The sequence below is a fragment of the Haliotis asinina genome, chromosome 15, assembly GCF_037392515.1.
Source record: "Haliotis asinina isolate JCU_RB_2024 chromosome 15, JCU_Hal_asi_v2, whole genome shotgun sequence".
Taxonomy (NCBI): domain Eukaryota; kingdom Metazoa; phylum Mollusca; class Gastropoda; order Lepetellida; family Haliotidae; genus Haliotis; species Haliotis asinina.
Window position 1 is genome coordinate 48,432,234 of NC_090294.1, and position 27,681 is coordinate 48,459,914.

Consider the following 27,681-nt stretch of genomic DNA (forward strand, 5'->3'; position numbering starts at 1 on the left):
ATGAATGGTGTCCAAGTTGAATCGGGATCGTAAGGTAAAGTCATTCGATGTAATATCTACAATTAATATACACACTGTGTACACTTACATGAAGGTAATATAAAAGCAGGGACAGTGTTTTCAACCTTTAAAAATCATCGAGAGCAGTACAATACACCCCTTAACAATGAAATCGTCAAGCCCTGCTAACTATATTCCTCAATTTCAAACATACCAAAAACAGCAGGAAAAGACAATTCTCAATTTTCATTCAGATAATGGGAAGATTATAACGAAATCTTTTGTATTCATGAGCTTCATACTGCTCTTCAACAATCCCGTAATACTGCTACCGGAACTGATGGTATACATTATCAGCTCCTAAAACACTTAACATAATCCTCTTTAGAGACACTATTGAATATTTTCGATGAAATTTGGACATTCGGTAAATTCCCTCCATCCTGGCGTGATGCCATAGTTATACCTATTCCCAAACCTGGACGTGACCATACCGATCCATCAAATTATAGGCCCATTTCTTTGACTAGCTGTGTTTGCAAAACCATGGAATGCATGGTCAATAACAGATTAACTTGGTACCTGGAATCTAATAATTTAATCACAAATATCCAATGCGGTTTTCGTAAAAATCGCAGTACCGTTACCATTTAGTTCGACTGGAGTCATTTGTCAAGAATGCCTTTATCAGCAAGCAACATGCAGTGTCGATCCTTTTCGATTTAGAAAAGGCTTATGATACCACCTGGAAGCACGGTATCTTAAAAGACTTACATGACTTAGGTTTACGGGGCCGTATACTTCAGTTTTTAACTGACAGGCAGTTTCAAGTCCGAGTGGATTCTACCCTATGTGATCATTACCATCAGGATCAGGGTGTTCCACAAGGCAGTATTTTGTCTGTCACTTTAATATCAAGATCAATAGTTTAGCTAAAGTTTTAAATGATTCAGTTGATGGTTCACTTTTTGTGGATGATTTTAATATTTCTTGTGTGAAAAATATGCATACTATTGAACGGTAGTTGCAACTGTGCTTAAACAAAATAAACAAATGGTGTCTTGGAAACGGCTTTAAATTTTCTAATTCAAAAACCAATTGTATACATTTCTGCCGCAAATATAAACCACATAAGGACCCAGAACTCTTGTTAAATGGCACTCCCATCAAAGTTGTTAAGGAGGCCAAGTCCTTAGGTCTGATTTTCGACTCACATTTAACTTTTCTTCCGCATATTAAATCCCTCAAAACTAAATACCTGAAGACACTCAATTTATTGAAGGCCGTGTCTAATTCAAAGTGGGGAGGTGATCAATCTATCCTTCTACGTCTATATAGATCACTTATCCGTTCGAATCTTGATTATGGCTCAGTTGTATACGGTGGAGCCTGCAAGAGCAACTTAAAAGTATTAGATTCTGTACATCATCAAGACCTAAGACTTTGTCTTGGCTCCTTTCGTAATTCACCTGTTGACAGCCTGTATGTCGAGGCTGATGAACCATCTCTTGAGCAACGCCGTATAAAATTAGTCTTACAGTATATAACAAAACTACATTCCAATGAATCAAACCCTGCATATAACTGTGTTTTCAATCCTCTCTGTGAGGATTTATACAATAAGAAATCTTCCCTTGTTCCGCCTCTTGGTTTAAGAATAAAACCACTTATTGTTGCTGCCGGCATTGAGCTGGATACTATAGCTCCTTCCCACCTTCTTTCTTCTCTTCCTTGGCAGTTGGTTAGGCCCCAAGTGGACCTTACATTGACCACATTTAAAAAATCAGACACTAATGAACTACAATATAAAGAATTGAATCAATTACATACTAAATATAAGGCATATAAATCCATATTTACAGAAGGGTCCAAGGACGGTGGCGCAGTTGCTGGATCCAGAACAATATCTTCTAGATTGCCAGATGACAGCTCTATTGTTACAGCTGAAATTCACGCTATCTTAATGGCTCTAAAGTATATTAAAAGTCACTATAAACATAAAACAGTATATAATCTATTCAGATTCTCTTTCTTGCCTTCAGGCTCTTCAAAATATTTGGTGCAAACATCCACTTTTAGCTGAAATTATTGAACTGCATAATGATCTTGCTACTGACCAATACGACATCGTCTTTTGTTGGTTACCTAGCCACGTAGGCATTTCCAGGAACACAGTGACTGACCTTGCTGCCAAGGCAGATCTCAACAAATCTGTAACACCACTTCTTATTCCATACACTGATTATAAAGCTTCCATTAGATCTTATATCCATGATCTGATGAAGAAGAAGTGGGACACCCAAGTGGGCATTAATAAATTACATGCAATAAAACCTTATATTGGTTATACCTATTTGGGTTGCCAGTCAAGATTTGAAGAGGTCATCATGCGGCGATGTCGTATTATCCATACGAGATATACACATGAATATTTATTGAAAGGTGAGGATCATCAATTTTGCATCCCTTGTGATGAAATAATCACAGTGGCGAATATTTCACCAGAAGGGATAAATATTTCAAATCACCCACTATGAAGGATCTTTTTAGTAACATAAGTTCTCGTTTAATTTTTGCATTTTTAAAAGAATTGGATTTGCTAACGGATTTGTAAATAGATAAATATTTTATAATTGGAGGTTTAAATTGATAACAAAGATTGTTAGTGGCTGTATCCTCAAGGGGGGTTAAAGTAGTGTAAAATTATTGTCCTCCTGACATTCAAAGTAAATTCAAACTCTCTGCTATTCTAATCGTAATATATGTGTCCTTTTACATGCATGGCTAGACATGCCTAAATTGCTAACAACTGAGGGGATAATGTAAATCCAGCTAGGAACCATGCAGGTAGCTAAAGTAATGTAAGTCCCCATGGTCCCTAGTGTGGTGATCTACCTTCAATTGTTGGCAATCTATAGTCCATTTTTATGTTGTATTGTCCTCTATAATTAAACTGTTTAATAACTACTTACTAGTCTTAGATGGACATCTGTGATATATACTAGTGTTTTTTCTGTTCTTCGTCAAGAGGGTTTTATTTTCTTATATTCATTCATTCTACAATGTCATTTTACTTGTTCCCGTCACGATATGGCTGCAATATTGCCGATGTGACGAAACAATTTAACTCACTCACTCACTCATTGATGTCCAATAAAAAATTAATTCTTACATGAGTATAAGTGTATGTATAATGTATACGTCTGTGTCGAGAATTCTCGGCTCGGGTTCCAATGTAGCAGTCTACACACATGAGTATAGGTGCAAGATGACGTGTTCCTTAGCTTAGAGCGACGGTGTGCGTATTTGCAGGATTAAAAATGCGAGACAGAAACATTATGTTCAACCCACTCTGGATGAGCTCCGCAACCTACGAACACACATATTTCACGGCGGTAAGACTGTATAGCACAGTAAACATGTTAGCTCCGACAGTGAGTGACCTAACTCTATGATTAGTACCCATTTTCAGCTGGGTGTATCAAGGCAATTTTCAACAAACTCACTTGCCAATGGTGAGACCACATGTTTTGCATGTGCTTCGTTGTGGAGTCCAAGAAACTCTCAAGAGTCAAATTGTCATCAATGACTCTCCGAGTGGTACTTCAATAACAGTGATTTGTGACTGAGTTTCGTGCATAGGACCACACACCACCGCCATAAAGAATCTCTATCAGGGCATGTGTCTGTTCAACAGTACACAGCAATTAACATTTTCAATTTTGAGTCAAATTTCCTTGTTAAGTTGGGAATATATAGATTTCCGCTTTCTGACATGACTTCATTTTTTATCGCAATGAACTTTCTCTCGAACTAAGCATGAACGTTTGAAGTTTGGGCGTGTGTTGGTTAATACCACATGAATGAAAATATTTTTGCAAAGATAATATGGCTTAATAATCTATCCATGTATAATGTTCCAAATCAAACAATATATGTTGGTGTATCAGTTGTATTCTCAATGTGATCATTCATCCAGACTTCAAGTTCATTGCAGAATGTTTGTGGTACTCTACATTCCCAATAAACATGACATAAACATGACTATTCTCATTCAGCTCATTACAAAAGCAGCAAACAGAATTCTCAACAAGTAGCGTTTTAAACAGTTCATTTTTAGTATAGATAATACCGTGTAAAACTTGTATTGGAAATCAAATACTTAAACATTATTCACACCATTTCTATAGTGATATAAATCTAATTTCAATCAAGAGCACTATCACCGAAAGAATCTTGCCATTTAGGCCACATTTAAGGTAAATCTAGAATGTGTGAGTAAGTTTTGTTCTACGCCGCACTCAGCACTATTCCAGCCATATTGCGGCGGTCTGTAAATACTCGAGTCTGGACTAGACAATCCAGTAATCAAAAACATGCGCAATTCGGAACCGATGACATGTGTCAACCAAGTCAGCGAGTTTGACCACCCGATCCCATTAGTCGCCTCTCATGACAAGCATTGTCGCCTTTTATGGCAAAGGTAAATCTAGATCGAAAATCAAGGCGTCATAACAATTTCTAGTTCCTTTGCATGATTTCAATAAATTCAAGTGACATTCAGTTATGAATATATCAAACACTGGGGAATCCCTAGTGTCTAATAGTATATTTCCAAGAATCAGGAAGTATACTCAAAACAAATATCCCCGGTATGTGCCTTTAATGTCATACGTTTCCTTCAGCTTGTCAAAGGACAAGAAAAGCAGTATTGTCACACAGGTCCTTAGTTGTAAGAATGCCTCTACTTGCCCAGTGTTTATTGTAATGTGCTGGGTTTTTGAAATTATGGTTAAACCATAGTGGTTGGGCTGGGATTTCGTAAATATTGCCAAAACTCACATGACTCTGTTTTACAACATTTGATTCAAGCTTTCAAAACATCCTTCCAATAAAGGTTTTTGAAATCAGATTTTAAAATCACATCGAAAGGAATGTTACAGGCATTTTCATCTGTTGTTGTCCTACAGTGTGATCGTAGGTTAACTACTTTCAAAGCTTCACAAAAGGTTACAATGTCAACGATTCTTACACCACCATTTTTGTACACTTATTTTCAAATTGTTCCTTTTGTTTTTATCAGGTTTCTCATTCCATATGAATTTGAAGAAGATATTTTCCAAAGAAGTAATGAATTTTTGGGAGGATTAGGGAGAGTATTGAACATGTGAACACTAAAGCTTTTATGACAGTTATTTTACCAGTCAGTGTCAAGTGTCTTTTCCTCCATTGTGAAAGCAGTCTATTTGTCTCGTGTAGTCTTTTTCTTGTATTGATTACTCACAGCCTGTTAAGACGTGTGTGGACTTTAATTCCCAAGACTTCAAACACACCATTTTACCATTCTATCTTAATGTCATTACATAGTATTTCCATACTATTTCCCTTTGAGCGAGTCCATATTGCTTTTGTCTTATCAATGTTTATTTTAAGTCCTGACATGTTATAAAATATATTACTACCAACGTGGTACTTCGTAAAGGTGTTTCATAACACCTTCGAGTGATTTGATTGGCTAATACGTGAACTTTGACATTACTGGTACTACTTTCATCACTCATTCCAATCATGATTTTCATTCAAGTTTTCACACCCGAGAGCATGTAAAACGAAAACACTTCTATGGAATTAGATAAAATTTATTTCAGTTAGTGTGGTTACTAGCATTATTTTCAATTCTATGATAACTCAAGTTTCTGTAATAAAAACGAAAATAAAACAATCTACAAAAATAGGTAAACAAATACGTCTAGTAGGCCTCTCATGAGTGTAAACAAATATGGCGTCGCCCCTAAAAGTTATTGATTTCGTCAAAATTGACGGTCAGTTGGTTGGAAGAGTTGTGAATGTTATCAAGAGATTGGATACCTTCTGCGTGTATGTTGTAGGGACTTCACAGTAACACACATCAATAGACGAGTGGCGCTATTGTATCTGTATCACTGCCACTCTCAGCCGCATCCATTCGCGTCCTCCCGCAGAAACATATTGTCACTGCCATGCCTCCCGTGGTTTCTTATGTAAGGGTTAAAAAGCACTTCCCAGAATTTTAACACAATAGGCTTGAAATCGTCTTCGTTCGAGGTTGTAGGCTGTGTTTTCAGACCCAATTTTCGGTGGAGTCTTCAACATACGTAAACATCGAATCTCGACAAGTGGGAATTCCAAGCCGAGATGAGAAGGCGTCACTGGCATCCTCGGCAAAGCGTCGCCGAATTATATACAGTAACTCGTCCTCCGATGAAGAACATTAAGCTCAACTATTTGAGACATACAGTTCCCTGTTATTCACATTCATCTTTCCTGTTGAGTTAGCCGCGCCTAATTAAATGCTCCCTAGAATCTTTTTTGTGAACACTTCTCAACATGACGACTAGCCCGACAGTGATGGCCGACTGACGTTCAGGGAAGCTTTAGGTCACGTAGTCAGGTTCAAAATATTTACACTTCTTAAGTGTTTTGATGAATGATATTACTGCTTTTGAAAACAACTCCTCAACTGAAAAGAATTAAATTTTGATTACGACTTGATTCTGTCTTAATTTGTTTATTTTCTTCTGATTAGGCGCCGTATAGAAAATACATTGCCTCTACGCAGCGTACGTTTTCCTGGAGTGAAGCGGTTGACATTCCAATCAAATACAGTATGATGTATTAATACACGTTATATGGTTCTTTATATGAAAGCAAAACATCGCTTTCTTTTAACGATATTTTCACTTTTTAGAACGTGGGTAATAAATAGGATACAAAACTCGTTCCCCGCTAAGGCTCGTGACAAACCAAAATTATTTCACTCGGGACATAAACTTAATATGAAAGGGGAAGCTCGTTTAATATCCTATAATTAATTTCATCAAAAGCAGCGTTAAGCTTTGTTCATTTCAGTGTCAAAGATCGTCTATACCACCCTTTGGAACAGGGTAAGATAGATGCATACTTGCCCATAAAACCCATCCCTGATCTTTCTTATATTTCTCATATACCAAATACATTTTGTAAAGGGCAATACTGTAACATCTCACCAAGAATAGTTGATTAATTGACCTGGTACAACTGAAATACATAGCCATTTTATAACGAATTCAGCTTTGCGGCAATGTATGAACAAATTGTACAATGTATTAATTTAAGCATTGTATTTACAATGTTGATAGGGTTGGGAACACATTCTCCAACACTACGCATTGTTGTGGCATCTGCCATTACTAGCAATTTCTCTCACAATGGGCTGCGTGTATTGACGCTAGATCATATTGACATAAAGCACATCACTTCACACACAGTAATTTACTGGATTCTTAACATGTTGACACAACTATTATAAACTATTTTAAATCATTATATAATGCAAATGTGTCAAGAGCAGGTAAGAACAGAACTGCAAAAAATTGTTCACGTTCATCTTTATCTGTGTTGTCTGTGTCGGTGTGCTCCAGAGGTTCTGGTCTTCAGTGGGGTAGGTGCAATGCTTGGCTTCGGATATTGGACGTGGACAACGACAGTACTACAGTTCCTTTGCAAGAGCGTATGTGTATGTTATCAGACTTTATGTGTATATGGCTGTGAAATAACTACTTCTTTGTGACCACGAGACATATGAACCTAAAATCATCCTTTATTTCTTCGGGGTTGATCTTTGACATTCGTTTTTCAACTTTGTCATAGAAACCATCAACAATCTTCTCTTTCTCCTCCTGTGAGCGACTGTCTGAGAGGCCATTCAGAAAAGTGTGGTTACCCCAATTCCTATGGGTGGCTACGTACAGTCTGGCAAACTCCTCCCGGTCATCAATTCCTTTCTTGTCTTTCTTATCCTTCCAAGCGGTGTACACTATGTCAGGGATAATAACAGTTTCAGCTGACAAGAGACAGAGACCTGATTTAGAAACTGCTGACAATTTGTCATCAAATGGCTTTCTCAGCTGATCCATATTACGAAAGCAAAGGGATAAATTTGTATTCAAAAATTCGTCGTTTGAGATTTTCCCGGAGTCTCTATATTCCTTCCATATCTCAGTGAGAAAGGTCAACAGTGTGTCTGAAAGATACTTGACTTCGCCAGTGTTCATATCGTTAATCTCACAGCCAGCACAAATAATAAGGAGTCCGCCTTGTTTCATTTCTCTGCTTCTCAAAAGTAAGAAGGTTTCCAGGTCTATCTCAGCTTGTCGATCTAAAGCAATCTTCTCCTCAGCACTACTTTCAGGGTATTTGTAAAGTGAGTTATTATACTTCACTGGAGTCTCCGATAACCAGTGCAAAGAGATCATACACATAATAAAATGCATTGAATTTGAAGGTACACATTGTTTATAGAAGTCTGTTCCAGAAGCAAGAACATAGACGTTATCCATGTCCGGAAGGTACACTTGAGGATCAGGAATTATTCCCGAAACACGTTTGAAAAGTGAATTGAAATCATTCACTTCAGTGTCTTCATAGATGACCTGGAACTGAGCCTCTGGGCCATGCTGATCTTTCAGATTTGCCACCAACTGCCCAATGAAAGGCACGGAAGCAGAACCATCAGCTGCCCCATAGTCGCCTATGCTAAACACTGAATCTTTGGCATTAAAAGGAATGGATTTGACCCTGTTCAAAATCTTGTCTCGTAATAGTTCCATTAAGCCAACTGTTTGTTTTCCAAGTGTTCTTCCGTAATTTCCGCTTCCCGGTTTACCAAATGGTGCGAATCCTCTGGAGTATCGTACAGGTGCAAATACAGATATTTTGTGTAACCTTAGGTGTGTTAGTATCGCTGAAGAGAATAGACGAATGGACATCGTTGAGGTGGACTTCTTACGACAGATTACCTTTGTGACTGCTTGGTCTCTGTCAGTCCTGAAATATGTTAAAATGCTCATTGTTTTGCTGTCACAAGAAGGAACTAAGAAACGTAGCCATGTCCATTTTCACTAAGGAAAAGATATGTCACGTCAAAAGCTACTTAATCACGTGGCGACACACCCCGCACGAATAGAATGTTTCCCTCAGCCCCCAATCGAATCCAAGACCATATATGTCTTTGCTGCTTTCTCAGGTGAACCTTTCAAGTACTCTTTTAATGTATTTGTGTTGGGCAAGAAACACCCATTTCCTCCTGAAATCTGGTATCATCAATTACCTGAGAGTGAGTAAACAGATTTTCATATAGCCCTTATTCAGTAACGTTTTGTCTCGAAATACAACGCAATACACGTGTTTTCGATGCTAAAACCAGCAAATAAGAACACACACACAGAGTAAGAAAGTACTATCAAACTACAGACGACCAGTTAAACGTTTAGCTCTTAAAACTGAAACATAGCAAAACTATTACGCCTGAACGTTTTGCAGTTGAGCCTTAACGGCCTGTTTTCGCGACACGTCACAAACGAAAAGGTAACATCTGAATAACTGCCAGTTAGGCATAAAAATGCCAGCAACATGACGTTAGAAACGGATTAAGGATTCGGGTTTGTGAATATTATTTTTCAAATTCGGGGTTCGAATCCACGTTCGGGTCTCAGCCTTTGAAACCAGAATCTTAAAACCGACTTTTCTTCACATTCGGGAGTTTCCCTTTGCAGATTCATACGTAGGTAGGTAGGTAGGGTTGATTTTCAAATTCGGGATTCGAATCAACGTTCGGGTCTCAGTGTTTGAACTCTGAATCTTAACCCCGAATTTTCTTCACATTCGGGAGTTGTCCTTTGCTCTCGTCACGATATGGTTGAAACATTGCCGATGTGAAACTCACTCACTCACTCACTTACTCACTCACTCAAGTGTACTAAGTGCTGTTGGTGAGCCCAGGGTATGTTAAAGACATAAAGAAGTAAATTGCAGTTTTCCAATTTTGAACCTCAAGTTTGAGTTGTCTTTACATTCGGGTTTGGGCATTTGAATCCCGTTTTTTCCCCCTGGGTGTCTTAAAAACATAAACAAATGAACTGCAGTTATCCATATTTGAATCCTGAATCTGAATTTTTCTTCACATTCGGGATTTTTCCTTTGCAGATTCAGCATTCGGTTGGTAGGTAGGTAGGTAGGTACGTAGGTAGGTACGCGGATAGTTAGGTAGGTACGTACAAAATGTAAAAAGTATTAAAGATGTTTAGTCATAAATACAAACAGAATGCCTTTTACTCCAACATGTATCTTCAGAGAGATTGTAGCAGTTACAGTATGACGTCATTATATATACATTATGATGTCACAGTAGGGACAAAGTTCTAGAGTGACAAGTTCAAAGCTCACAAAGGTTTAACATTGGTTTGAACTTATTTATGAAGTAGTGATCTTTTAAAATTCGTTTTAGGTTGTCTGAATTTTGAACTTGACAAAGAAGGAAATGTTATGAATTTAATATCATTTCCTTGGCACAGACATCTAGTTGCATCTAGTTGCATCTAGTGGCGAGCCACCTCCTCGTGGTGGGTGCTGAGTAACGCGAAGAGCTCGCCGACAACCCCGTTGTGGACCGGGGGGGGGGGTGTGGGCGGTATTTGGTCCACCAACCCGTTTGTCGTGGGTTGCGGCCCTGTGTCGGTGGAGGACAGTAGTCTGGGGGTTGAGAGCACTGGGGGTCTGTGACCGCGTTCCCTTCGCTCAACACACCCCTTCGACCCTTCCTTCACCTAGACGGGAGGTTGAATGGGCCCGGTTCAACCAGTCGGCTGTTCATGCCAAGCCCTGTGTATGGACTGTGTTTATGTCAATGCACAAATCTTATTTGGAATTGTTTGATTTTCGGACTTGGACTTATTATTACAGTGCAATGATTTGGAATTTGAAATATGTTAATATGTATTTGAACTTTGCCTAGAGTCTTATGCCAAGAAGGCGGTGGCTCATGGGTCAATCTAGTGGATTAGTTATTTATAATTCTTCCGCTAGAGTATATTATCTGAGTATCCTTGATGCTGCAAGTCGGAGGCCCACTTGTTTAAGCATTGTCCTTGTGATACTCCGTGGTGGGTGGGGAGCTCAGATGATGAACCATACTACATTACCCATGGCTTACACAACCTCCCTAAAAAGAAACAATGACTATGATGATGATGATGAACCTCGACCGTCCAGCTCAATCGAATACTGGCCACGAGTTCTCGTTATGGAAACTCTTGACAAATCACCTATTAAATTAAACCCTTTTGCAGTATGAAAAGGTATACATGGTATTGCTGGTGAGGTCAGAAAGGTCAGACGATTACGTTCAGGCTCTCTCCTTATAGAGTGTAATCGAAAACAACAATCCACCAACCTGATGTCTACCGAGTTGTTCGTTGGAGTTCCGGTCTCCATTTCCCCTCACAGGACTCTGAATACGAGCAAAGGGATTGTCAGAGACAGAGATCGACTGTTTTCTGATATGTCAGAACTTGATATAGCGGCAGAAATGAAAGAGCAATGAGTGATTTTTGTCAAAAGATTTACAACACGAATAAACCTACTAATACTCATCTTTTCCATTTTTCTTCACCAACAATTCCAAAAATCAATTAGAGCAGGATATTGCAGTCTCAGTGTTGATACCTATATTCCTAATTCACTGAGATGTTTCAAATGTCAAAAGTATGGACACGGTGTCACTACCTGTACTAACTCGGTAACATGCGCTCATTGCAGTGAGAAAACTCATGTTACTGAGGATTGCAATAACAACATTAAAAAATGTGCAAACTGCTGTGGGGCACATTCATCTTTCCATAAACAATGTCCCATCTGGATTAAACAAATGGAAATGAACAAAATTAAATTCACGGAAAATATTAGTTTTGCTGATGACAAGAAACTTGTTCTTTCCCCAACAGACCAGACCACTTCTTATGCCTCATTTACGAGAACCCCCTCTGCCGTCAGTCACAAAGCAACTGTATCCACTACATCAATGGAGCGCCAAACTGATCTGACATGGGTTGATACAGAGCAGCCTGAAATATACACACCCAACCTGTCGACCCAGACCTCTAAATCACTTCCAAAAACACTTGCTCCATTTCAATCACGGTCATCTTCTCAAGAACAATCGTCCTCATCATCACAGCCTATGCCTAAACGTCAATCACAAAATAATGGGAAAGATATTACCAAAAATAAAATCAAGACCAAAAATGACATACAAAAATGTCAAAGTGGCAGAACCTCCAAAGGATCAAATGACACCATCAAACTTTTTAATAATTTTTTATCCTTAGAGGACATGGGTGTGTCCGAAAACATCCAAAGTAGGGCACATAGCTTATCGTCCTCAAGGAAATCAAGGGGTAGATCCCCAATAAATCCCCAAAGAAATAGTTTCTTCATATATCATTCAGTGGAATTGCAGGGGCCTAACGACTAATCTTAATGAGCTTCACCTATTAGTCCAAGACTTCACACCATCAGCAATCTGCTTGCAAGAAACGTATCTAAAGCAGACAAATAATTTTAACTTACGTCAGTATAATGCATATCATTACTTTTCCCCACCTGGTGATAGAGCCACTGGAGGATCTTCAATCCTTGTAAGACATGATGTTATTCACAGTCCTGTAAAACTCAAAACTAATCTTCAACCGGTTGCAGTGCGAATGACTTTGAACATTACGCTTACTTTATGTTCATTGTACATTCCACCTTCATCAACACTTATGCAGGCTGATCTACAAACTCTCTACGATCAGTTACCCAAACCATGTATACTCATGGGTGGTTTAAATGGCTGACAAACTTAAACCTGAACTTTTCACTGATGTTGCTGACGGTATAAGGTGTTTTACTGATGAGGTGAAGAACATAGCCAATGAGTGTATCCCTAAGTCCTCCGCAACTTCCCATATTTGAAACGATGATTGCAAACAGGCTCGGAAGGCACGGAAAAAAGCTGAACATTATTTCCGCCGCCATCCTATGGTCCACAATTTGAACAAATATACAATTCTTAATGCCAAAGCTCGGCGTACTTTTAAGCAAAGTAAACGCCATTCTTGGCGAACGTATGTATCAAAGATCAATGCACGTACGCCGATATCAAAAGTATGGAACATGATTCAGAAAATCAAGGGTAAGGGCACTAAATCCAGCATTCAACACCTGAATTATGTGCCCGAATTTCAGAAATATATAAATCAGCAAGAAAAGAAAGCTATAAATTTCAGTTCAAATAATGGTGAAGATTATAATGAAATATTCTCTATTCATGAGCTTCATACTGCTCTTGAACAAGCTCATGATACTGCTTCAGGAGCTGATCATATACATTATCAACTCGTGAAACACTTACCAGAATCTCGTTTAGAAACCCTTTTAAATATATTTGATGACATCTGGACTTCGGGAAAATGTCCGTCCTCATGGCGAGATGCTATAGTAGTCTCAATCCCTAAACCTGGACGTGATCATACTGATCCTTCAAATTAGCGACCAATTTCTCTCACAAGCTGTGTTCGCAAAACCATGGAACGAATGATAAACAATAGACTAGTTTGGTACTCAGAGACCAATAACCTCATAACAGATATTCAGTGTGGTATTCGTAAAAACAGAAGTACCATTGATCACTGAAAAAGCCTATGACACTACATGGAAATATGGCATTTTGAAAGATTTGCATGACTTTGGACTGCGAGGACGATTACCTCAATTTATTTACAACTTTTTAAATGACAGACAATTTCAAGTCCGAGTGGGTTCTCTCCTGTCTGATCATTATAATCAGGTTCAGGCTGTCCCACAAGGCAGTACTTTATCTGTCACTTTATTTACCATTAAAATCAACAGTTTATCTAAGGTCTGAAATGATCCGATTGATGGATCACTTTTGTGGATGATTTAAATATTTCTTGTCGCGGTAAAAATATGCATACTATTGAAAGACAACTGCAGTTGTGTTTAAACAAAAGTAACAAGTGGTGTCTTGAAAACGGTTTTAAATTTTCTAAATCGAAAACTAATTGTATACATTTTTGTAGAAGATATAAGCTGCATAAGGACCCTGAACTATTTCTCAATGGCACTCCCATCAAAGTGGTAAAGGAAGCTAAGTTCTTAGGTATAATTTTGGACTCCCATTTAACCTTTTTACCGCATATTAAGTCCCTTAAAACTAAATGCCTGAAGGCCCTTGACTTGTTGAAAGTCATTTCTAATTGTAAGTGGGGAGGGGATCAAGCTACCCTCCTGCAAATTTATCGATCATTCATACGTTCAAAACTTGATTACGGGTGCATCGTCTATGGTGGAGCCTGCAAAAGCAACCTAAAACTTTTAGATTCTGTTCACAATCAAGGTCTAAGGCTGTCTTGGCTCATTTCGAACTTCACCCGTCGACAGCCTGTACGTTGAGGCTGATGAACCATCTCTTAAACAACGCCGTATAAAATTATCTTTACAATATATAACCAAATTATATTCCGACGAGTCAAACCCTGCATTTAACTGTGTCTTTAAACCTCTGTATGAGGATTTGGATAACCAGAAGTCTTCTCTTGTTCCGCCCCTTGGACTAAGAGTGAAACCTTTCCTTTCTGCTGCTGGCATAGCACTAGACAACATAGCTCCCTCCCGTCTGATTTCCTCTCCTCCTTGGCAGTTGGTTAGGCCACAAGTAGACCTTACAGTGACTACATTTAAAAAATCAAAAACTAATGAATTACAATATAAACAAGAATATAATCAACTAAAAAATAAATATTGCAATTACAAATCCTTATTTACAGACGGATCCAAGGACGGTGGCGCAGTGGCTTGTGCTACTGTCATTGGATTTAAAACAATATTTTTTAGATTACCCGATAGCTGCGAAGGTAGCACTGAACAAATCTGTGACATCACTTCTTATCCCCTACTGAGATTATAAAGCTGTTATCAGATCTTATATCCGGGAAGAAGATATGCAGAAGAGGTGGGACACTCAAGTAGGTATCAATACATTACATGCAGTAAAACCCTTTGTTGGTTACACCTACGTGGGTTGTCAGTCCAGATTTGAGGAGGTCATCATCCGACGATGCCGTATTGGCCACACCAGGTATACACATCAATACCTATTAAAAGGTGAAGATCCTTCGTTTTGTATCCCCTGTGAGGAAAGAATCACAGTCAAGCATGTCTTGTTTGACTGTGTAGAATATTCCATCACAAGGGATAAATATTTTACATCAAGAACTATGAAGGACCTTTTTAGTAACGTAAGTTCTCATTTAATTATTGCATTTTTAAAAGAGTTAGATTTGTTGTCTGAGCTGTAAATAGATAAATATTTTACGAATGGAAGTTTCTATTAGTAACTGACATTGTTAGTGGCAGTATCCCCAAGGGGGTGTTAAAGTACAGTAAAATTATTGTAAGTCCCATAACTTTCGAAGTAAATTAAAGCTCTCCACTGTTTTACTCGTAGCATACGTGTAGTTTTAAAATATGGCTAGATATGACGAAATTGCTAACAGCTGAACGGATGATGTGAGTGAGTGAGTTATCATTTAACGTCACGTCGGCAATATTGCAGCCATATTGTGACGAGAACATACGTGACATAAAAAGGAATATATAGGCATATTATGAAGAACCTGTCGACGAAGGACAGTAAAACCACTAGACTATCACAGTTGGTATTTAAAACTAGCGTAGAAACTTAAAAGCTACTATTATCACCATTTGGACAGTACAATATAAAAACAGGCCATAGATCGCCAACAACCGAAGGTAGATCACCATACTAGGGACCATGGGGACTTACAGTACCTCAGCTACCTGCATGGTTCCTAGTTGGATTTACACCATCCCCTCAGCTGCTGGCGACTGTATGCAAGATTAGCCACAATTTAAAATTACACATATTCTACGACTAAAAATGTGAAAGATTAAATCTGACTTCAACTGTTTGGGACTTACGTACCCTCTCAGGAGGACAATAATTTTACGGTATTTCAACCCCCTTCGAGGATACAGCCACTAACAATCTTAGTTGCTAATTCAACTTCCAATCATAAAATATTTATCTATTTACAAGTCATGTAACAGGTCTATTTCCTTTAAAAATGCAATGATTAAATGATAACTAACATTACTAAAAAGATCCTTCATAGTTCTTGATTTAAAAAAATTATCCCTTGTGATGGAATATTCAGCACAGTCAAGCAAGACATGCTTGACTGTGATTCTTTCATTACAAGGGATACAAAACGGAGGATCTTCACCTTTAAACAAATATTCATGTGTGTATCGTGTGTGGCCAATACGACATCGTCGCATGATAACCTCCTCAAATCTGGACTGACAACCCAAGTAGGTGTAACCAATGTACGGTTTTATTTCATGTAATTTGTTGATACCTACTTGAGTGTCCCACCTCTTCTGCATCAGATCACGGATGTAAGACCTAATGATAGCTTTATAGTCAGTGTATGGAATAGGAAGTGGCGTCACAGATTTGTTGAGTGCTGCTCTAGCAGCAAGGTCGGCCATTGTATTACCAGAAATGCCAACGTGGCTGGGTAACCAACAAAAAACGATGTCGTATTGGCCAGTAGCAAGATTATTATACAATTCAATAATATCAATTAAAAGTGGATGTTTACAAGAAATATTTTTAATAGCCTGAAGGCAAGAAAGAGAGTCGGAATAGATTATATACTGTTTATGTTTAGGGTGTCTTTGAATATATTTAAGAGCTGTCAATATGGCGTTAGCTTCTGCTGTAAAAATAGAACTATTATCTGGTAATCTAGAAGATATTGTTCTGGATCCAATGACAGTGGCACAAGCCACTGCGCCACCATCCTTGGACCCATCTGTAAATAAGGATTTATAATTGCTGTATCTATGTTTCAATTGATTAAATTCTTGTTTATATTGTAATGCATTTGTTTCTGATTTTTTAAATGTAGTTAATGTTAGGTCGACTTGTGGCCTAACCAATTGCCAAGGAGGAGAAGAAAGAAGACGGGAGGGAGCTATATGATCCAGCTCAATGCCGGCAGCAGAAATAAGTGGTTGTATTCTTAAACCAAGAGGCGGAACAAGTGAAGATTTCTTATTGTATAAATCCTCATAGAGAGGATTGAAGACACAGTCATATGCAGGGTTTGACTCATGGGAACATAGTTTTGTGATATACTGTAAAGCTAATTTTATACGTCGCTGCTCAAGAGATGGCTCATCAGCCTCAACATAAAGGCTGTCAACAGGTGAAGTTCTGAAAGATCCAAGACAAAGTCTTAGACCTTGGTGGTGGACAGAATCTAAAAGTTTTAGGTTGCTTTTGCAGGCTCCGCCATAAACGATGGAGCCATAATCAAGTTTAGACCGTATCAATGATCTATATAAGTGAAGGAGGGTAGTCTGATCCCCTCCCCACTTTGAGTTTGAAACAACCTTTAACAAATCCAGTGCTTTCAGGCATTTAGCTTTAAGAGATTTAATATGTGGCAAGAAGGTTAAGTGAGAATCAAATATTAGACCCAGGAATTTTGCCTCCTTTACGACTTTGATAGGAGTGCCATTTAAATATAGTTCAGGGTCCTTATGCGGTTTATATTTCCTACAAAAGTGTACACAATTAGTTTTCGACTTTGAGAATTTAAAACCATTCTCAAGACACCATTTATTTATCTTATTTAAACACAATTGCAGTTGTCGTTCAATAGTATGCATATTTTTACCACGACACGAAATATTAAAATCATCCACAAAAAGTGATCCATCAATCGAATCATTTAAAACCTTGGATAAACTGTTGATTTTAATACTAAATAAAGTGACGGACAAAATACTGCCTTGTGGGACACCCTGATCCTGATTGTAATGATCAGACAGGGTTGAACCCACTCGGACTTGAAATTGCCTGTCTTTTAAAAACTCTGATATAAAAAGAGGCAAACGGCCTCTCAAACCAAACTCATGTAAATCCTTCAAAATGCCATGCTTCCAGGTTGTATCATAAGCTTTCTCAAGATCAAAGAAAATTGATACAGCATGTTGTTTATTGACCATAGCATTTTTAACGAAGGATTCCAAACGGACCAAATGATCAATAGTACTACGATTTTTCCTGAAACCACATTTAATATTTGTTATTAGGTTATTGGTTTCAAGATACCAAACCAATCTGTTATTCACCATACGCTCCATGGTTTTGCAGACACAGCTAGTAAGCGATATCGGTCTGTAATTTGATGGATCTGTATGATCCTTACCAGGTTTTGGTATTGGAACTACAATAGCATTACGCCATGAAGGAGGAAATTCTCCAGACGTCCATATTTTGTCAAATATATCTAAAAGTGTCAATAGGCATGGTTCCGGTAAGTGTTTCAGTAGCTGGTAATGGATATTATCATCACCCGCTGCTGTGTCGTGAGCTTGCTCAAGAGCTGTATGTAGCTCATTTAAGGAAAACACTTCATTGTAATCTTCACCATTATTTGATTCAAAATTAAGGTTTTTCTTTTCCTGTAACTTCTGGTATCTCTGAAATTCAGGAACATAATTTTCTGATGAAGAATTTTTGGCAAGCGTTTCGCCAAGTTTATTGGCAATTTGAGATGTGTCAGTAATCAACCTATCACCATCTTTGAGATGGTGAACAGTAGATTTCGAACCTTTGCCTTTTATTCTCTGAACCATGTTCCATACCTTGGACACTGGTGTGCGTGAAATAATCCTGGAGACATAGTTCCTCCAGGACTGCCGTTTGTTTTGTTTGAACGTGCGACGTGCCTTCGCATTTAGTACTTTAAACTTATTTAAGTTATGGACAGTTGGATGATTTCGAAAATAATTCTCTGCTCTTTTCCTCGCCTTTCTGGCCTGTTTACAGTCTGTGTTAAACCACGGCTTCCGTACATGTGGATTTGTAGAGGATTGTGGTATGCATACTGCAGCTATCTCATTTAAAACGTCAGAAAAACGCTGAATTTTATCACGTATTTGACTGAAACATGAAGGTTGGAGTTTAGATGAGCACAATGTTTTAAATAAGGACCAATCTGCCTTAGAAAAATTCCATCTTGTGTAAGATGGAGCTTCAGATGGGGAAATTTCTGATAAAATAGTTGGAAAGTGGTCACTTCCACAGAGGTCATTGTGGACTGTCCAATCAAATTCATGAAGTAGATTAGAGTCTGCAAGAGACAAATCTAGAGAAGAGTAGGTGCCTGTTGCAGGATGCAGATATGTATTTGAGTCATCATTGTATATACAGAGTTCATTATTGGATATAAAATCTTCCAGTATTTTACCTTTACTGTTTGTATTTGTACCACCCCAGAGTGGGCTGTGGCCATTCAAATCACCCATTATAAGGCACGGTTTCGGAAGTTGATCATAGAGAGATTGTAGATCAGATAGTTGGAGTGCTGAAGAAGGCGGAATATACAAAGAGCATAATGTAAGTGCAACGTGAAGAGTAAGTCGCACTGCAACGGCTTGGAGATTCGTTGTAAGAGTTACAGGGCTATGAATAACGTCTTGTTTGACAAGTATTGACGATCCCCCAGAGGCTCTGTCACCCGGAGGTGAAAAATAATGATACGCATCATATTGACGTAACTTAAAAAGATCTGTTTCTTTCAGATGCGTTTCCTGCAGACATATTGCTCGTGGTGCAAAATCTTGGACCAATAACTGCAATTCATTAAAATTGGTTCTTACCCCTCTACAATTCCACTGCACTATATTTGGTGAATGATTCATCACTTTGGTGCATTTATTGGTGATCTACCACGCCTTGATCTAGAAGGCGATAAACTCCCTGTCCGGTGATGGATAAGTTCAGACGTATCCATATCTTCGAGGGACCCAAACTTATTAAAAAGCTGAATCTCATCTTTTGAACCCTTAGCGACTCTATCGCTTTGGTTGATTCTGGTAAGTTTTTGGTTTCCTTTCACAGTTTGTGCGACTTGATGTCCAGGTACAGCTTTTGACTGACACGAATCTGATTTGGATTTGGAATGAACATTTCGACCAGAGGACTTTCTATCATCTAGCTGAGTCTTTGGACTTGCGGAGTCCTGTGACAAAGGCATAGGCTGAGGCTGAGATGGCGTCATGGCTGCAGTCTGAGTAGCAGAGTCTCCTCGTGGTAATGATTCTTGACTTGTGATGGGTTCAGGAGAATTAGATTTTATCCATGTCAGCTCTGTCTGACATTCAACTGAGAGTGTAGTCGTGGGTGGTCTTTTACTAACATAAGCGTAAGAGTCATTTGGGTAAACAGAGGGAACAAGCTTCTTAGCTTCAGCATAGCTGATATTTTGAGAATGTTTTATTTTATTGACTTCCATTTCCCTCTTCCATATCGGACAATCTTTTGATGAGGAGGAATGCTTTCCTGAACAGTTGACACATTTTTTAAAGTTATTTGTACAGTCTTCTGTAACATGAGATTGCTCCCCACAATGAGCACAAGTAATACGGTTGGAGCAAGAATTTATCCCATGACCAAATTTCTGGCATTTAAAGCACCTCAGTGGATTTGGTATATACACTTCAACTGGAAGATTGCAATACCCAGCTTTGATTGACTTTGGTGCCGTTGGAGAGACAAATGACAATAAATATGTGTTTGTGAGAACTATTTCAGAATTGTGACGCCTCGTAAAACGTTTCACGTGCGTGACACCTTGATCTTTCAGTTCAACCATGATGTCAAGCTCCGTCATGTTCTCTAAAAGATGATCTCGATCCCTGACAATGCCTTTACTTGAATTCAGTGTACGATGGATTGACACTAAAACAGGGCATCCGGCCAACGTATCAACTGACAGCAGGTTGGTTGCTTGTTGTCGTTTACTACATTCTATGAGTAACGACCCAGATCTCTGTCTCCTGATATTTTTCACGTCTCCTGCAATACCATACACTGCTTTGGAAACAGCAAACGGATTGAGTTTAATTGGTTTTTTATCCACAGATTCTATCACTAGAAATCTCGGCCAATAGTCTACCTGTTTCAATGGTCGATAACTGTCATTTGTGCTTGGGTCATTATCAAGCTGACGTTTTTTTCTCAGGGGGGTTTCAGGTTCCATGTTAATGTATATAAGATTCATCATCCCAGCTCCCCACCCACCACCGAGTATCATAAAGACAATGCTATCTACAAGTGGATCTCCGACCTGCAGCACCAAGGATACTGGGATGATATACTCCAGCAGAAGGATTAAACAAGTAATCAGTCTACCAGATTGGCCCATGAGCCATCGCCTTCTGGCACCAGCATCTAGGCAAATTTTATCAAATTTGAAAATTCATATATCATACAATATATACTTAAAACCAATTATGTCAACATTGTGTCCAAGCCAAATAGTTATTGAGCAACGAAATATAGTGCTCAGGGCTCGGCATGACCAGCCGATTGGTTGAACCGGGCCCATTCAACCACCCGTCTAGGTGAAGTAAGGGTCAAAGGGGTGTGTTGGGCAAAGGGAGCACGATTACAGGCCCCCAGCGCCCTCAACCCCCAGACTCCCGTCCTCCACCGACACAGGGCCGCAACCCACGGCAAACGGGTTGGTGGACCAAATATGCCCCCGGGTCCACAACAGGGGTGTTGGCGAGCTCTTGGCGTTACCCAGCACCCACCACGAGGAGGTGGCTCGCCACGGGTGCCTCGGATGATGTAAATCCAGCTAGGGTCAATACAGGTAGCAAAAGTAATGAAAGTCCCCATGGTCCCTAGTATGGTGATCTACCCACAGTTGTTGGCAATCTATAGCCCGTTTTTATATTGTAGTGTCCGCAGTAATTAAACTGTTTTAGATATCATTACTAGTTTTAAATGGTTGTCTGTGGTACACCAGTGGTTTTGCTGCTTTTTGTCAACAGTTTTTAGATTGTTTCAAGAATTATTGATGTATATCATGTTTTCTTGTATTGTTCTCGTCAGGATATGGCTGCGATATTGCCGATGTGACGATAAATATTAACTCACTCACTCACTAATTCGCTACTACATGATTCATAAATCATTGCGAAAAAAGAAGAAGCGCAGCTTTAGCGTGTGCAATACAGCTTTGCAGCGCCTCCAGTTTATTTACCTTATTAATATATTTTGTTCCTTTTTCAGTTTGGCACAGCTATATCAAGTTGGAGAGGGCCCCTCTAATATTGATTTATGCATGTGTGTTAATGCAGGAAAATACCTAGTTAATGCTATATGCATGGAGCACAGCTCATATCGATACAGGCCATAGATCATTCATAATGATGTTACATATGTAATTGTCCCAAGGTAACAAGACAACAGAAATATTTCGATATATTGATGTATGTATTGTCTTGTCAAATCTCTTGTTGTGCACATTCAGAGTACTTGGACTACATGCAGTCACATTTTGGTTGATGATGCAAAATATATTCATATACACGGATTATGATTAATGACTACTACTTGATGAATACCTTCCCGAGTTGCTGACCACAAATGTGTAGGTCAAGTTACATACATTCCTACTCTTTGTCCGCGAACGATTATAAATCGCGTTGTCCAGAAGAGACGTTCTACATATTCGCGGACTATTACAAAGCAATTCGCTATGTGTGTATATATGAGAAAAAAAGAATTGAACCACGATATACAGCGCTCTGACGATACTGCGTTGCGTGACGATTCAGTATACTGACAAATCCGATGATATTCAATGCGAACTACGGTGAAATCGATGATGTTCAATGAAAAACGATGCAGTACGTTGATATGCAGTGAAATACAGTGAAATGCGTTGATATTCAATGAAATACGATGACATACTATGTCGCTCAATGAAATACGGTGATGAACACTGAATAACAGTTACACGACTCGAAAGATGTCAAGAAAAGTCTGTGTGCAATGATTCTATTATACTTATATATATATATTCTGTGATGAAGAAATATTTGCATGAGTGAGTGAGTGAGTTAACATTTAACGTCACATCGGCAATATTTCAGCCATATCGTGACGGGAACTTAACACTTAAATGGAACACATGTGCAATATAAAAACCTGTCAACAAAGGACAGTAAAAGCACTAGAATATCACAGACATGAATATAAAACCAGCAAGAAAAACTAAAACATTGTGATTAAAGAAGACAATACATTATAAAACACGGGCTATAGATCGCCAACAACAGAAGGTAGATCACCATACTAGGGACCATGGGGACTTACAGTACCTTTGCTGCCTGCATGGACCCTAGCCGGATTTAGACCATCCCTTCAGCTGCTGGCGAATGTACGAAATGCTAGCCAGATTTAAAATGACAAGAATACTACGAATAAAAACCTGGTAAACTTAAATTTACATCGAATGTTTGTGGACTTACGTACCCTCTCAGGAGGAAAATAATTTTACAATACTTCAACCCCGTTTGAGGGCACAGCCACTAACAATACCAATTATTAATCTAAGCTACCAATGATTTAAAATACATCTATTTACAGAACATATTACTCAAAATTCAACCAAAAAATCAATTTCTTTTAAAAAACCAATAACTAAATGAGAAGCAACAGTGGTAAAAAGATCCTTGATGGTTCTGACATTGAAATATCTATCCTTTGTGATAGATCCTCCATTTTGTATCCCTTGTTAATTCAACACAGTCAAGCAGAATATGCTTGACTGTGACTCTCTCATCACAAGGGATACAAAATGGAGGATCCTCACCTTTTAACAGGTAGTTATGGGTAAATCTTGTATGGCCAATACGACATCGTCGTAGTATGACCTCTTCAAATCTGGACTGACAACCCAAGTGGGTATAACCAACATAAGGTTTTATTTCATGTAATTTATTGATACCGACTTGAGTGTCCCACCTCTTCTGGATCAGATCATGGATATAAGATCTGATGATGGCTTTGTAATCAGAGTATGGAAGAAGAAGTGGTGTCACAGATTTGTTGAGTGCTGCGTTTGCAGCAAGATCGGACATCACATTCCCAGAAATACCTACGTGACTGGGTAACCAACAACAGACGATGTCGTATTGGCCAGTAGAAAGAGCATTATACAGTTCAATAATTTCTATTAACAGTGGATGTTTACAAGAAATATTTTTAATAGCCTGAAGGCAAGAAAGAGAGTCGGAATATATTATATACTGTTTACGTTTCGGATGTCTTTGAATATATTTAAGAGCTGTTAATATGGCGTTAGCTTCTGCTGTAAAAATAGAACTATTATCTGGTAATCTAGAAGATATTGTTCTGGATCTAATGACAGTAGCACAAGCAACTGCGCCACCATCCTTGGACCCATCTGTAAATAAGGATTTGTAATTGTTATATGTATGTTTCAATTGATTATATTCTTGTTTATACTGTAACTCATTTGTTTCTGATTTTTTAAATGATGTTAATGTTAGGTCAACCTGTGGTCTAACCAACTGCCAAGGGGGAGAAGAAAGAAGATGGAAGGGAGCTATATTGTCCAGTTCAATACCAGCAGCAGCAATAAACGGCTTTATTCTGAGCCCAAGAGGTGGAACAAGAGAAGACTTTTTGCTATATAAATCCTCATACAGAGGATTGAAGACACAGTTATATGCAGGGTTAGATTCGTTAGAGTATAGTTTTCTGATATATTGTAAAGATAATTTGATACGGCGTTGTGCAAGAGATGGTTCATCGGCCTCAACGTAAAGACTGTCAATAGGTGAAGTTCTGAAGGACCCAAGACAAAGTTTTAGACCTTGGTGATGGACAGAATCAAGAAGTTTAAGATTGCTTTTGCAGGCTCCACCATAGACGATGGAGCCATAATCAAGTTTAGAACGAACGAGTGATCGATATAGATGGAGAAGGGTAGCTTGATCCCCTCCCCATTTTGAATTTGAAACCACTTTCAACAAGTCAAGTGCTTTCAGGCATTTAGTGTTAAGTGATTTAACATGTGGTAAAAAAGTTAAATGTGAATCAAAGATTAGACCAAAGAACTTAGCTTCCTTCACAACTTTAATCGGCGTCCCATCTAGAAACAGTCCAGGGTCTTTATGCCGTTTGTATTTACGACAAAAATGTATGCAGTTAGTTTTGGATTTAGAAAATTTGAAGCCGTTTTCAAGACACCATTTATTTATTTTGTTTAAACACAACTGCAGTTGCCGTTCAATAGTATGCATATTTTTACCTCAGCAAGAAATATTAAAATCATCCACAAATAACGATCCATCAATTGAATCGTTTAAAACTTTTGATAAACTGTTGATCTTGATGCTAAAAAGAGTGACAGATAAAATACTGCCTTGTGGAACACCCTGATCCTGATTGTAATGATCAGACAGGGTAGAACCCACACGGACCTGGAATTGTCTGTTATTTAAAAAGTTGGCAATAAATTGAGGAAAGCGACCAAAGTCATGTAAATCCCTCAAAATACCATGTTTCCAGGTTGTGTCATATGCTTTTTCAAGATCAAAAAAAGATAGACACAGCATGTTGTTTATTAATCAGTGCGTTTTTCACAAATGATTCTAAACGCACTAAGTGATCGACAGTACTTCTGTTTTTACGGAAACCACATTGTATATCTGTGATAAGGTTATTTGTTTCCAAGTACCAAACGAGTCGATTATTTATCATGCGTTCCATGGTCTTGCAAACACAGCTAGTTAATGAAATCGGACGATAACTGGATGGATCCGTATGATCACGTCCAGGTTTAGGTATTGGTACTACTATAGCATCACGCCATGAAGAAGGAAATTTCCAGGAAGTCCAAATATCATCAAACATTGATAAGAGCGTCTCTAAACAGGATTCTGGTAAATGCTTCAAGAGTTGATAATGTATGTTATCAGCTCCTGTAGCAGTGTCATGAGCTTGATCAAGAGCAGTATGGAGTTCATGAATAGAAAACGTTTCATTATAATCTTCCCCATTATCAGAATTGAAATTAATAGTTTTCTTTTCTTGTTGTTTTTGATATTGCTGAAATTTAGGTACATAATTTGAAGAGGAAGAGTGTTTAGCAAGGGTTTCACCCAGTTTATTAGCAATATCTGATTTATCAGTAAGCAATTGATCTCCATGTTTAAGATGATGGACAGTAGATTTAGTACCTTCACCTTTGATTTTCTGGACCATGTTCCATACCTTGGACATGGGTGTCCGAGAATTTATTTTGGATACATAATTTTGCCAAGATTGGCGTTTGTTCTGTTTAAAAGTACGCCGTGCTTTAGCATTTAAAATCTTAAATTTATTGAAATTATGCACCATAGGATGGCGACGGAAATAATGTTCTGCTTTTTTCCTTGCCTTCCTAGCTTGTTTGCATTCATGGTTAAACCATGGTTTCCGGATATGTGGAACTGCAGAGGACTTTGGTATACACTCATCAGCTATGTAATTCAGTTCATCAGAAAAATATTTGATAGCATCAGGAGCATCAATAAAAAGTTCAGGTTTAAGTTTGTCAAGACACAATTTCTCATATAAATGCCAGTTAGCCTTTTTAAAATTCCATCTTGAAGATGGAAGCACATCAGATGGAGTTACAGATTTCAATAAAGTAGGAAAATGGTCACTTCCACAAAGATCATCGTGAACTGACCATTCAAATTCATTTAGTACGTTGCAGTCAGTTATTGACAAATCAAGAGCTGAATATGTTCCTGTACCAGGATGTAAATACGTGTCTGTACCATCATTGAATATACATAATTCATTATTTAAAATAAAATCCTCTAGAATTTTACCTTTTGTGTTTGTGGTTGCACTCCCCCAGAGTGGGTTGTGGCCATTCAAACCACCCACGAGTGCACATGGTTTTGGTAGTTCATCATAGAGAGATTGAAGATCAGCCAAAAAGAGAGTCGATGATGGCGGAATGTACAATGAACACAGAGTAAGTGTAATGTTCAAAGTAAGGCGCACTGCAACTGCTTGGAGATTTGTTTTGAGCATCACAGGGCTGTGGATAACGCCATGTCTTACAAGAATGGAGGATCCAACAGTGGCTTTATCACCTGGGGGAAAATAACAAAGATATGTGTTGAACTGACGTAGGTTTGCCTCAGATACGTTTCTTGTAAACAGATCGCAGATGGTTGAATATCCTGGTCTAGGATATTTAGTTCATGAATGTTATGTTTAAGGCCTCTGCAGTTCCACTGTAGAATGGTTGAAGAAACTATTTTTTCGTAGGATTTACTGGGGACCCACCCCTTGCCTTTCTAGAGGGCGACAAGCTATGTGCCCTGTGGGGGATGCTTTCGGACACATCCATGTCCTCCAACGATCCAAATTTGTTGAACAGCTGGATTTTATTTGTTGAACCTTTCGAAGCTCTGCCACTTTGACATTTGTGTGAAGATACATTTCTTGATTTCACTGGGTGCTTTGCAATGTCTTTCACATTTGGTTCAGAATCAAATTTAGAATGTGACTGGGATTTAGATGCCTTAGATATAGATGCATCTTGAATACGGGATGACTCTGGTAGTACTTCCGCAGTCTGAGTGGATATTTCTGGTGACAGAATCTGAGGGGAATCGGTATTTATCCATGTCCAGTTGGTTTGACAGCTTATAGACATTTTGGTTATTTTGGCTGTATCAGACGGTGATCGAGATACGGAAGCATACGTTTCCTTGAGTTCAGATTTTTGCACTTGCTTTTTGGCTTCAACAAAACTAATGTCTTGTGTAAATGTTATTTTGTTGATTTCCATTTGCTGTTTCCAAATGGGACACTCCTTTGAGAAAGAAAAGTGATTT

The 27,681-nt window shown here is 38.5% G+C and overlaps 1 protein-coding gene across 1 annotated transcript in view; it reads right to left on the minus strand.

Annotated features, from left to right (window-relative positions):
- Positions 1-5,669: 5,669 nt before the first annotated feature.
- The window catches only part of LOC137265552 (uncharacterized), a 37,096-nt gene continuing 15,084 nt past the window's right edge, over positions 5,670-27,681 (minus strand). The window contains exon 2 of the mRNA XM_067800969.1: positions 5,670-8,844. Within this exon, the coding sequence (XP_067657070.1) occupies positions 7,575-8,786 (1,212 nt within the window). The 5' untranslated portion in view covers positions 8,787-8,844 and the 3' untranslated portion in view covers positions 5,670-7,574. The remainder of the gene's footprint in view (positions 8,845-27,681) is intronic.